Source organism: Cynoglossus semilaevis, chromosome 1 (genome assembly GCF_000523025.1).
Source record: "Cynoglossus semilaevis isolate Cse_v1.0 chromosome 1, Cse_v1.0, whole genome shotgun sequence".
Taxonomy (NCBI): Eukaryota; Metazoa; Chordata; class Actinopteri; order Pleuronectiformes; family Cynoglossidae; genus Cynoglossus; species Cynoglossus semilaevis.
In genome coordinates this window covers 19308156-19320489 of record NC_024307.1, presented here as the reverse complement: position 1 = coordinate 19320489, position 12334 = coordinate 19308156, and the positions used below count along the sequence as shown (strand labels likewise).

The 12334-nt window shown below is 38.2% G+C and overlaps 1 protein-coding gene across 1 annotated transcript in view; it reads left to right on the top strand.

The window, feature by feature from the left end:
- alk (ALK receptor tyrosine kinase) overlaps positions 1-12334 on the top strand; it is a 124576-nt gene that overhangs the window by 56914 nt on the left and 55328 nt on the right. Inside the window, exon 5 of the mRNA XM_025055097.1 lies at positions 10419-10552. Within this exon, the coding sequence (XP_024910865.1) occupies positions 10419-10552 (134 nt within the window). The remainder of the gene's footprint in view (positions 1-10418; positions 10553-12334) is intronic.

Here is a 12334-nt window from a genome sequence, read left to right as displayed (position 1 = left end):
AAACATGATAAATACTAGGGCTGGCTTGATCTGATTGAACACTGAAAAAACAATTGTGGTCCGTCCAATCCGATGCCAAGGCCAAACTTTCAACTTAACTTTGCACAACATTCCAGAAAGCGGTGACACTATCACCTCAGGAGAAAAGAAGGAATCAGATTGATATATCGGTATTGGACATGTCAAAGTTCTGCCCATTTTATTATTGTAAATGCCAGATCTAAAAATCTTATCAGTGTAGCTCATGTAAAACCTTGTCTCACTCTGAGAGCTCATTTCATCTACCACATACTGTACTACTCTTCAGCTAATACTACACACGTTCTAGTTTCGCTCTTATTAGAGCATTGGTTCATTGCTACACTATGGCAGTTGGCTCACAAATCTATTGTTCTCCACCAGTTCTACAAAACAGTTACCTGGAAAAATGGTTCAAAGGGGATTGCACTGCATGATGCAAGTACTCGTGAGTTATGAAAGTTCACAAAAAATGACATCTTGTGAACAGATGGTACTGCAATTGTGTTATAGTGGTGATCAGAACTGACGAACACTGCCTTTCTTTTACACATGGTGATGGGAATGGTTTGGTGGTTCTTGGCTGCCAAACATTTTTTTTCTGCCAAAAAAAATATATCAAAGCTTAATGTCAACTTGGAGGTACGTAGTGAACTGTGGGTTTTGCGTTTCATTACACTGCTAATATTTGTGCTGTAATCTGGTCGTCCCTTCATTAGTGAGCAATTTTCACTTTGATCGGTGCATGTCTTAAAGTTCCCTTTTGTTGTCAACTTTTGTTTGCAGCACAGCCCAGATTACAGTGCTGACATCACGACAGCCGAGGCCTCAGGGCTTCCGTCACTGCATTCAACTGCTCACAGAATGATCAGTGGTCTGTTGTGCCTCCAAGGCTTGTCTGCATCAAGAATACTAAACAACATAAAACTCTGCTAAAGTTACTACTTTCCTGATTTCCTTCCTTAACTATTTTTAGTGTTTATCACTATGTTACTGAGAGTTTCGTCAAAAAACTCTTGTGTTTCCGAGTAATTTGCAGGTTATTACACCTAGAATGTTGTAAGTTCTAATGATTTTGAAAATATGTTTGATTTGATTTGGAAGACATTAAAAATAGTTTTGTTTTTTTTACATAGTGATCACGTGATGCAGTGCGATTAAGGGAGCATAACTGTTTCCTGTTGTTCTCATTTGTCTGCTGTTCTCAAAACAGCAGCATTGTAAGCTACAAAGTGAATGTGTTTTCATCACTAGTGCTGATACACGAGCAAGCAATTTCTGTGGTTTGTAAAGTATGTGGGAAAGTAATTAAATTTAGGTCATAATTATGAAGCGCATGGAGCCATGTGATTTTCACACTCTTCTACACACACGCAAGGACAGATACGCGCTTTCATTTACAGAGGCATAGCTGTTTGAACACCTCAGACCGCCTACCTAAAGTCATTCACTTATTTTTTTTTGCAGGTTCGCTTTGTAATTTAAATATTTGTGACATAATTATAAAGCAAAAACAAATTAGTTAAGGATTGATTACTGAAGAAGCTGAGTGATGCATTAAGATATTGTGAAGACTTAGTTCAGAAGTGATCAACTTAGAGCTGTGTTAGTATCAAACGGATGGCTACAGTCGTGTTTAGCAAACAGAACATTTTGTGCTAAAATGGAAAGCTGTGTTTCGTCCACAGCCTGTTCCCAATGTGATACACCAAGGCACGATTCTTGGCCCTCTGCTCTTTACATAAATCTACTCCTACTTTGCATTACTTCAAATGCATGCTATCTCATACTGCATCTATAGTGTTGAATAACACATTTCTATGCCACTGACACAGAGCGCCTCCATTAATTTATTGTAAGAATGTCTAAATTACATTAAAGCTTGATTGGGCATAGCTGCAGAAAGACTGAAGATGTGTTTGGTCATCACATGGTGCTTCACATGCCGTGCCTCTCGATTATGGTTCCCTGACACCAGCTGTGAAAAACCATGTAACCAATTTGGGTGTCATCACAGACTCTGATTTAAAGTTGGAAAAACAAGTCAGTTCTGTTATATAAAAGAGCTTCTCCCAGCTGAGGCAGATTGCTTGATTAAAGTTATTTCTGTCCAGGTCTGAGTGAACTAATTCACACTTTCATTACTACTTGCCTGTACTACTATAACACACTGTATTTTTTAAAACAGCCAGAGTTTCATCTCTAGGCTACGGAGCATTCAAAATGCTGCTGCTGGCAGTTTTCAATGATACTGATCCTAATTTGATACATGTTTTGTTTGTGGTCTATGGACTTCTGATTTTTTTTGTCTTTTTTCTACGTCGTTTCACAGCGGTGTTCACACCTGCCTTACATGCAAAGGGTCCTAGGTTCGAACCCCAGAGGAACCCCAACCTTTGTGGCGCCTCCCACCCCAAGAGGCAGCCTGTTGCAGCAGCTGTGTTGTAACATAAGAACATTTGCAGTCAAATTATTATTAATTAATTATCAAATTGCAGTCAAATTATTATTAATTAATTATTATCGGTCAAGTCCTCTTGCTACATCACATTTTGTCATTGGAGAAAACATTTTTAAATGTTTGAAACAGGCATTAGAATTGGAAGGTCCTACCAGTTATCATATACAGTATATCAAGTTGTATGAAAAACTCTAGAATCCAAGATAAACTAACATTACATTCCAAATGCAACAACTTGCAACTATAATACAATTTCATGAGCTCTTCTGCAGATGCTTACAGGAAAATACATTATATTTGTTTTTCATATGAGCTGAGAGTTGGCTGAGTAAAACTGTTCAGAGCGGTGGTTCTCACAGATTGCCTATAGCATCACACATTTTTTAAGGTTTTTCTGATCCATTCTCTATTTTTGGCTTGTGAATTGCTAAATCCAACTTTCTGTCATACTTTTAATCCATCCATCCATCCATCCATCCATCCATTTTCAGCCGCTTATCCGTTACCGGGTCGCGGGGGCAACAGTCGCCACCCAATTCACATTGCACCGTATCAACCAAACCTTCCTGCAGGTGGTGAGTCCACTGGAACATACTTTTAATACAGGTTTATAATTAGATAACAATATTATTTGATAGTTGCAAGCAACATATTATTTTTATGGGTTTAATTAGTTTAAATAAAACAGTATGTTGACGTAAGACTTATTTGGGACTTGAATGTTTTTGTTTTTGTTTCTCATTTTAACACAATTGGGCTGCCAAAATGAATCAGTAAATAGCATTAATTATTTTTAAGACCCGTCAGATATTAATTTGATCGCATGGGCAACACACAGGTTATTACAGTATCTGCACACGTGGTGGGAACTACTTCTTCATGAACCTCGAGCCTAAAATACCACTTTGTCGCCCAGCATGTGTTTGCACATTAGGAAGAACGTCAGACCAGCCTCACTGAGACGAGGGCAGTAAGTCAGTCTAGAGCAGACAAGCAGCCTGACACTATTGTCAAATGGGTTACAAGGCACTGCACACTGATTAATATTGTTGAGAACTTCACTTCATTGAGATTTTGTAAAACAATTCTCAAGGAGTTCTAATAGCCACCATCAAGAAGCGCAGTAATGACTAATATCCACCAGATCTGTGAGGTAAACTTTTGAGTTATAGGTTTACATATTTGTCTTGATCTTTTTCCATATTGATGATTCCATCTTTGGAATGGTCACAAATTAAAACAGGAGTGAAAAACACACACCGACCTGCTGTTATTTGATTATTCATAACAATCATATTAAGAACTAATGATGAATTAATTGTGACTGGTTCCTGATTAAGCCACCTTGTGATTCATCAGGTTAATAATACCACTTGTCACTCTGCATGCTGTCCATTCAGGTAATTCCTGATGACAAATAGCTTCACCAGAGCACCAGCTCTAAGGTGTCCCTGTCCAAAATCTAACCTGGTATACAATCCTGGACTGCCTGTGTGTTTTATTTAACATTTAACACATTATTTATAGAGGTTCTGTAGTTTTAATATATGGTGTACATTATCACTACTATGATTAATGCTGCATTCTGGGTAAGTAGCAAGGGTTACAGTGGAGGTAAACTTGATTTTTAACTTTAATGTCAGAGTAGACATTTTTGTTGTCACTTTATGAAGCCCTGTTATTCTGAGTAATGCATTTATAAGCTGTGATCTCCAAATCAGTGGTTGTCATATGGTTTATTACAGACCAACTCCTTACTGAAAAATGTAACATTCACAACTGTAGTAAACTTTTTATTGCTGTCTGTAAAGAGTTTACAGACAGTCAACCATGTGTTCTATACAGCTATTGCAGACCACTACTTGCTCTTTACTTGAGCCATACTCGAGCCGTAGCAGATATTTGACATAAAAATCCCACAGAGCACCACCAAACAAGAATGTCACAAAATGTACTTGTAATGAAATATAATAATCTTCTAGTTTCATTTTACTCTGTCCATACTCCCATGAAACCTGGGCCTGTTTAGCTAAACAGCCTGCTGATTTACTCACAGGAATTCAAAAAAGACACATGAAGATCTTCATTAACTCTCCCTCTTTCTTGGATTTGGCATCTGCTGAGTATTTGCTGAGTATTCAATTGTTGGCCATCTGCTGGGAGTGAATTTAACTGTTGTAGCAAAGCTGATAAGAAGACAAATTAGTTGCTCTAAATAAATGTATTTCAGAGTAATTAAGTCAAATTGGCTCATTTTCTATGGTGAATCTGATGATCTGTCTGCTGCATGCTGTGTTTGGGAATCCCCTGGTTAATGTATGCCAGCTTGCTGTGGTCTTAAATCTATTTAAGGTCTCCTTTTCTGGAATGCTACGATTTTCCAGTAAACTACAGTGGTAGTAGAGAAAGGAAATCAGATAAGAGAAGAAAATGCATCATCTTTGTTGAGTCAAAATCAGCTCCCTGGCTGGTAACACTGCATCTATGACGATTGCTCACTTGAAACAGCATCATCCACATGTGAGTATGGCTGATACCAGGAAAAAAATGCAAAAGCAGTGAAAGAGCCTCCTGACAAAATGTAAAAAAAAAGAATTTTCTTTTTGTGCTGAAAATGTACCAAATAGATACCAATATATGCAGCAGATAAAAATAATTAAATAAACGGAGATATGTGTGTGTATATATGTAGGTATACATATGTGTGTGTGCAGGTAGAGGCTTCAGTCAGTTTTGATCGTTTAACCTCATCTGAATTTTTTCTCATGTAATAACATATGTCCATTGGCATTAGAACACTTTTATCAGGAATCAATATTGCTTAAATAGAGATCTTAAACACACAGCCGCCACAGCCACACATACTTAATCCCACATCCACAAAATGTCTCCTATGTCTAAACATCAGCACCATTCTTTCAATCAATTCTTATGTTTGTTTTCTTTTGAAAAGAGCCCACATCCATCTTAAACTACTAACCTGATTTCAATCTATGGCAACATCTCCTGGGGGGTAAAAATTCCATTACCATGTAAAGCAGTTTCAGTTACTGTCCACTCCCTGCTTTAGTTTTACTGCAGAAGCAAAAACCTATTTACCTGGCTCCCGGGACTTTAGGTGTAACAAATAACTGTTTTTAGGTTTTTTTTTCTACTTTGTCAAATTTCACAGTAATATCTATCAACCTAAACACAGCCAGAGCTGGTCACAGGTTTTGACTTGCAGCCACACGCTCATACAGCAGGCAGTGGGTGTGATGGGTATCATACAACCAAATCCAATGTTTGTTCTACAGAGCGTGAAGAATTACACTATGTAGCCATTACATTCTGATTTTGCCCTTGATTTTACCCACTTTGACTTGTACATATAGACTGATCTTTATTAAACAGAGTGGTGAGCCCTGCTGATCTGTTCATTATTCGATTCAGTGGTCTGGATTCTAGTTTTCACTCATGTGAATCAATTATTTTATTACGCTCTACCCTTTGGTCTTAAATCTATTTAAGGTCTCCTTTTCTGGAATGCTACGATTTTCCAGTAAACTACAGTGGTAGTAGAGAAAGGAAATCAGATAAGAGAAGAAAATGCATCATCTTTGTTGAGTCAAAATCAGCTCCCTGGCTGGTAACACTGCATCAATGATGAGTATGGCTGATACCAGGAAAAAAATGCAAAAGCAGTGAAAGAGCCTCCTGACAAAATGTAAAAAAAAAGAATTTTCTTTTTGTGCTGAAAATGTACCAAATAGATACCAATATATGCAGCAGATAAAAATAATTAAATAAACGGAGATATGTGTGTATATATGTAGGTATACATATGTGTGTGTGCAGGTAGAGGCTTCAGTCAGTTTTGATCGTTTAACCTCATCTGAATTTTTTCTCATGTAATAACATATGTCCATTGGCATTAGAACACTTTTATCAGGAATCAATATTGCTTAAATAGAGATCTTAAACACACAGCCGCCACAGCCACACATACTTAATCCCACATCCACAAAATGTCTCCTATGTCTAAACATCAGCACCATTCTTTCAATCAATTCTTATGTTTGTTTTCTTTTGAAAAGAGCCCACATCCATCTTAAACTACTAACCTGATTTCAATCTATGGCAACATCTCCTGGGGGGTAAAAATTCCATTACCATGTAAAGCAGTTTCAGTTACTGTCCACTCCCTGCTTTAGTTTTACTGCAGAAGCAAAAACCTATTTACCTGGCTCCCGGGACTTTAGGTGTAACAAATAACTGTTTTTAGGTTTTTTTTTCTACTTTGTCAAATTTCACAGTAATATCTATCAACCTAAACACAGCCAGAGCTGGTCACAGGTTTTGACTTGCAGCCACACGCTCATACAGCAGGCAGTGGGTGTGATGGGTATCATACAACCAAATCCAATGTTTGTTCTACAGAGCGTGAAGAATTACACTATGTAGCCATTACATTCTGATTTTGCCCTTGATTTTACCCACTTTGACTTGTACATATAGACTGATCTTTATTAAACAGAGTGGTGAGCCCTGCTGATCTGTTCATTATTCGATTCAGTGGTCTGGATTCTAGTTTTCACTCATGTGAATCAATTATTTTATTACGCTCTACCCTTGGAAACTCCTTCCAGATGTTTCCAATATGTTGATTACTTATTTCAGTCTCTCTTGAAGAGGGTGATATTATAATTTTATAAGCACTGTATCAGGGGTGTCAAACTCATTTCCACCAGGGGCCACATCAGCAATACAGTTCCCCTTAAGGGGCCGGTTATAACTAGAAGATTGTATGGATCAGGGGTCCTCAACCCCTGGTCCGTGGACCAGTACCAGTCCGTAGGTCATTTGGAATCGCAGTGGGACACAGTGAAAAAATGTACTTGATTTTTACTAATTTACTTCATTCAAAGAAAGTCCAGTCATATCCATTTACTTTCTTTATTTAGAGATAATCTGGCGATATTTTAAAATAACATGTCATTCAGACTTGAAAATGAAATGCCCAGTACCTTGTTACCGGTCTGTAGTAACGAGTGGTACTGGCTGAGTAGTCCTTTTAACAAAAAAGGTTGGGGACTGCTGGTATAGATGGAACTACTCCATAACAGACTAATACATGTTTCTACAATTGATTATTATTTGATTAATTATAAAAACTTTTAATTATTTAAGTTAAGAAATTCTGCTGCATGGACTTCACTAAATGCTTTTTAAGCTCCTGCAGGCCACACAAAACGGCTCGGCGGGCTGCATTTGGCCCACGGGCCTTGAGTTTGACACCTATGCATTATATATATATATATATTAATATATATATGCTCGTTCCCATTCACAGGATTGGTATCGGTGTCAGCCCACAGCTACCCAGTGTAAAACAGCATTTCTTGCTGGCCTTCCCCCTAAACACACTACAAATTAGAGATCATCGACTCTTCTAAGCAGCGACCCCCAGACTCTGGACTGTGTTGCTATGCCGTCTATGCTCACATGTGTCCAATCTAAGATATTCTCAAATCCCAAACGAAAAATATTCAGTTTAAATTATTTGTAGTTGTAATGGCAATCACTAAATCTGCAAAGCAGATGGTGTGTAACATGGCACATAGTGGAACAAAATGTTGTTTTGTACTGCTCACATACTTAAATACTAAAATACCGAATTAATTCAACCTGAATTCAATTTAAAATGTAGCATTAACTTAAATAATCGTTAAATAATTTAAATAATACTGTTTTCTTTATTAGTTCAGTTAAATGAAAATAGAGCAGAGATTTAATTAAGACAGTAAAAATTCAAATTCCAGGGCCAGTGATACAATAGTGATAGGACTGTTAGTCAAAGCAGTACCTGAAACAGTTTTAAAAGCGGTTGTGAGGATGCAAATAAGAAACAAATTAACAGTTCAGTCTAAAATCGGAACCTATCCTGGCTCTAGACTAACTATTACAGTGTGTCCAGCCAAGTCACGCTGCATTAAGGTAATGTACCAGTATGAAACACAACAGCTCATGGACCGTTGCCCATGTTCTTGTAATTGTGTTGTTTGATGCATGAGACACACAGGTAATGCAAAGCAGAAAGTGGATAACAAACTAACCTTAATGTGGTTTCCTACATCCTCCCTACGCCACACGTACAGCAAATTAAAGCCAAAAAGAGCTACAGCACAGATAATGAATGATTCAGGGAGCAGAAAGGCAGAGCATTATTGGATGAGCATTTTTTAAATTGACATCCCAGATTTATTGGCATGAGCTGTTTAATTGTCTCTGTTGTGGGGAAAATATGTTCAATCATTAGGGAAGCCTTCACCAAGCAGAAGTCAGAAAAAGTCCAGTACTTTTCCTCTGTTTAGTACAGTCCTCTAACTGCACTCAGATAAGTCGTGTCCATTAAGATTCTGGAGTTATATTACTAATTTTTGCTGTTTGTCTTCTATTTTTATGCCTGTGTCCTGAATGTAAATTTGCTAACTATGTTTGACCATTTGAGCGACGTTCTCCAGCAGTTCTGATTTGATCCATTGCTCTGTTAATCAGTGAGGCGAGGGCTACTGCAGATAAAACGTGGAAGGACATCAAATAATTTACTAGACTGAGAGATTTCACGTCGTGATGAGCCAGTGATCAGGTTTTAAACAATTACATTATTTTGAAAACAGGATCCCAAGTACATTCATATGTTCACTAAGCATATGCAATGCTGTAAAAATATCCCACACTGACATGTTATTTACCCTGCAGTGTTAGTTTGTGTGTCTTCGTAAACACTCATCCATATCCATCCTTTGCATGCTGAAGACACACTGCTGTGGTTTGATAAATCATTTTTCATCAGAATGCCTTTCAACCGAGTTAGTGGCTCTTCAGCTACACCATATCTATATAATGCTTGGTTGTCAATTCATTTCAAGGTTATCAAGGAGACAGTGGCAGCCCTTATCTAGGTCTTCATTTCTTTTCTATTATAAGATATGGCAAAGAGCGGGTCCCACATTGCAAAGCTGTTCTCTGAGTATGTGCTGTGGCACTTTTACATAATGTCCCATTTGGTACGAACCCTTTCATCATTTTGTATAAAAACCTGATTGGAGGCAGAAAGAGTGGGATGAAGCATGGGTGACGGTTTCCTTTAAAGGGTGAAAACAAGTAAAAGATGGAGGAAAGGCTAGGCGACACAAAAACACTCACAAAGACATTGTGTATAAAACCTATAAATGTAATATTTTGGTACAGCCGTAGTTTGATATCATGGACTTAAAGTCATAAATAAAGTTATATTTCAGTTTGTTGCATGACCATTTACTCCTGCAGCTACTCTGGTGCTGTTGTTGCCAATTCATCGCAAGGTAAGCTACATAAGTAAGGAAATAAAAAAATAAAAAATAGGTATAAAGTTTGTATAATACAAGTATTTAAAATTGGACTCGAACTGTAGTTTACAATATAGAGAGTGAAAAGACGGAAAGACAAGGGGAGGAGGGAAAAGAAAGAGAGAACGAGAGAGAGCTGAAGAGAAATCCATGTAATTTGCCTAATACAGTTAGAAGTTGAACCACAGAAAAACCAGCTGCCGGGTGGGAGAGGACAGCATTCACAACAGGACTGCAGCTTAACATCACACCAGAATTCAGCTAAGATATTTTACCACACCTTCGACACCTCCAGAACTCCAGGAGAGCCCTTGTGTGCTCCAGGGGTTAATGATGCATCGCCAGACAAATATCAGACAAACTCCCCCCAAAAAAGAAGAGAACGGAGAAGCAGAAGTGACAGCTTCTGCTAAAGCCCTGGTCAATCCCTCCTCTGAAGCCTTTGGTGCTCAGTCAGCCCTGGCCTGTGCTACTGTAACTCCCGACACCTGTGGCACATGTGGGTTTTTCTGTCAGTCCTGGTGCCTGCCCCTTGCCCTGACTCTGCTCCTTCTTTTTCTCCTTGGCAGCTGGGCAGTTGTCCACCTCACTCTGGGCACACATGGAGGATCGCCATTTCGAGTTTCTGCCAGTTATGACCAGCGGATCCCACAAGAGGACACCGCGACGATTGAGCCCTACTTTACCACCAACTGCACCATGGGTAAGTAAGCAGGAAAAAAAAGTATTTACCAAAAAAAGTAAAAGTTTCTGTTGCTTTGTGGGTCTGATTTATATGTACTTAAAGGGAGTGAGCGGGAAAAGAATTTCTCCTGCTAGTGTAACAAGTTAATTTTATGGTTTTCATGGATCATAGAAACCGGAATTAATTTTATCCATAACACTTAGAAGTTCAATTTGGAAAAAAATGTTTCATTTTATTAAATACAGGGATGTCAGAAGTCTGTTTCTATGCCACAAAACAACTCTTTTTTCAGTCTAAGTCTAAACTAGGTGATACGAAATTAGTTTGTACAAGTCTGTTTCTATGCCACAAAATAACTCTTTTTTCAGTCTAAGTCTAAACTCACATACTGCACATCAGTACCTAATGCATAATGAAGAGCAAAACATGAAGAAAGTGAATGTAGGACAATTCAATGTGTGGCGTAAAACACGCGAATGTCACCAAAGCTGTTTTCCGTGTATAAAGTGAATGTAGGACAATTTAATGTGTGGCGTACAACACGCAAATGTCACCAAAGCTGTTTTCCGTGTATAGGGTCGCATGGGGACATATTTGTCTCCACTCACAAAACAGTTCCTGTGGGAAATTTGTTTAAATGCCTCACATCAGAATGATGGAACGAGACTTTCTTAATAAATTTAAGGGAGATTGCGACGTCACCACAAACAGCTGTATACCAAGGCTACGTAAAACAGGACCCTGTTTAATACATACACTATTACGTACTGTTTGTTAAGTCTGTTTCCCTAAGTTGAACTAGCAGTGAATGACTGTACTCAGAATTGTTTCTTACTTCTTAATATCCATGTCACATTTCTTGACTTTCACTTCAGACACTATTTTTCTGAAGTCCACCAAGTGACCGGGTTCTTGAAAACCCTGTCTACTTTAAGTGAATTAACTCCCTGCACCAGGAATAATGTCCCTCTCTGTTAACCTTGAAAGTCATTGAAATTGAATTATTGTAACTAATTTAATTTCCTCTGTGCTGAATGCATGAGCACAACAACTCATTTAAACACATCAGGTGTTCAGCACTAAGAGATTAAAGACCACATTCTTGTCTCCTTCAACTCACAGATGTGTGTTGGGTAGAGGGGTCTTAAACGCCACACCAACCAGATGATGGTTTAATCTGACATGTCGCAGTCCAATATATGCTGTAAAACTCTCCTGGGTTTTGAAAGCAATAGTGCAGTTATCCAAAGCGTGGTTGTCTGAAGTGCTGACATATGTACTGTATATTCTGTGGTGGAGCTACAAACCTGCCTGTGAGAGAGGCTTCTCTCAGAAAAAGTTTCTCTGCAGTAAGAAAAAACAGATTGAAGATCACAGCAGGCTCTCTTTGTGAAACCATACCAACTCCATACTGTCTGAAGAACATACTTGTTCGACCGTTTTTAAAAAAAAAAAAAAAATGTTTTTCACAGCAAGTGACTGTATAAGGATTTAGTTGCTCCATCTATTTTATGTTAATGAGTAGGTTAATGGTTTATTTAGTTTTTCAACACGCCAACCATGTTTTGACTAAGAAGGATTATCTAAATCAGGCAATCAGCCCGGCTCCAGTGTTGGCCGGATTTGGGCGCTTAATAAAACTGCACTGCACAAAAAAATAAATAAATAAAAATGGAACTAGCCCTTGAATAAACCACGTCACCTCGAGTTTGTGCCCATTTCATTGCTGAATTTAAGCGATGAAAATGAATTTCAGGTTTAAAGAGAAGTTAACCAACTTGTTCCGCAGACTGTTTGCTA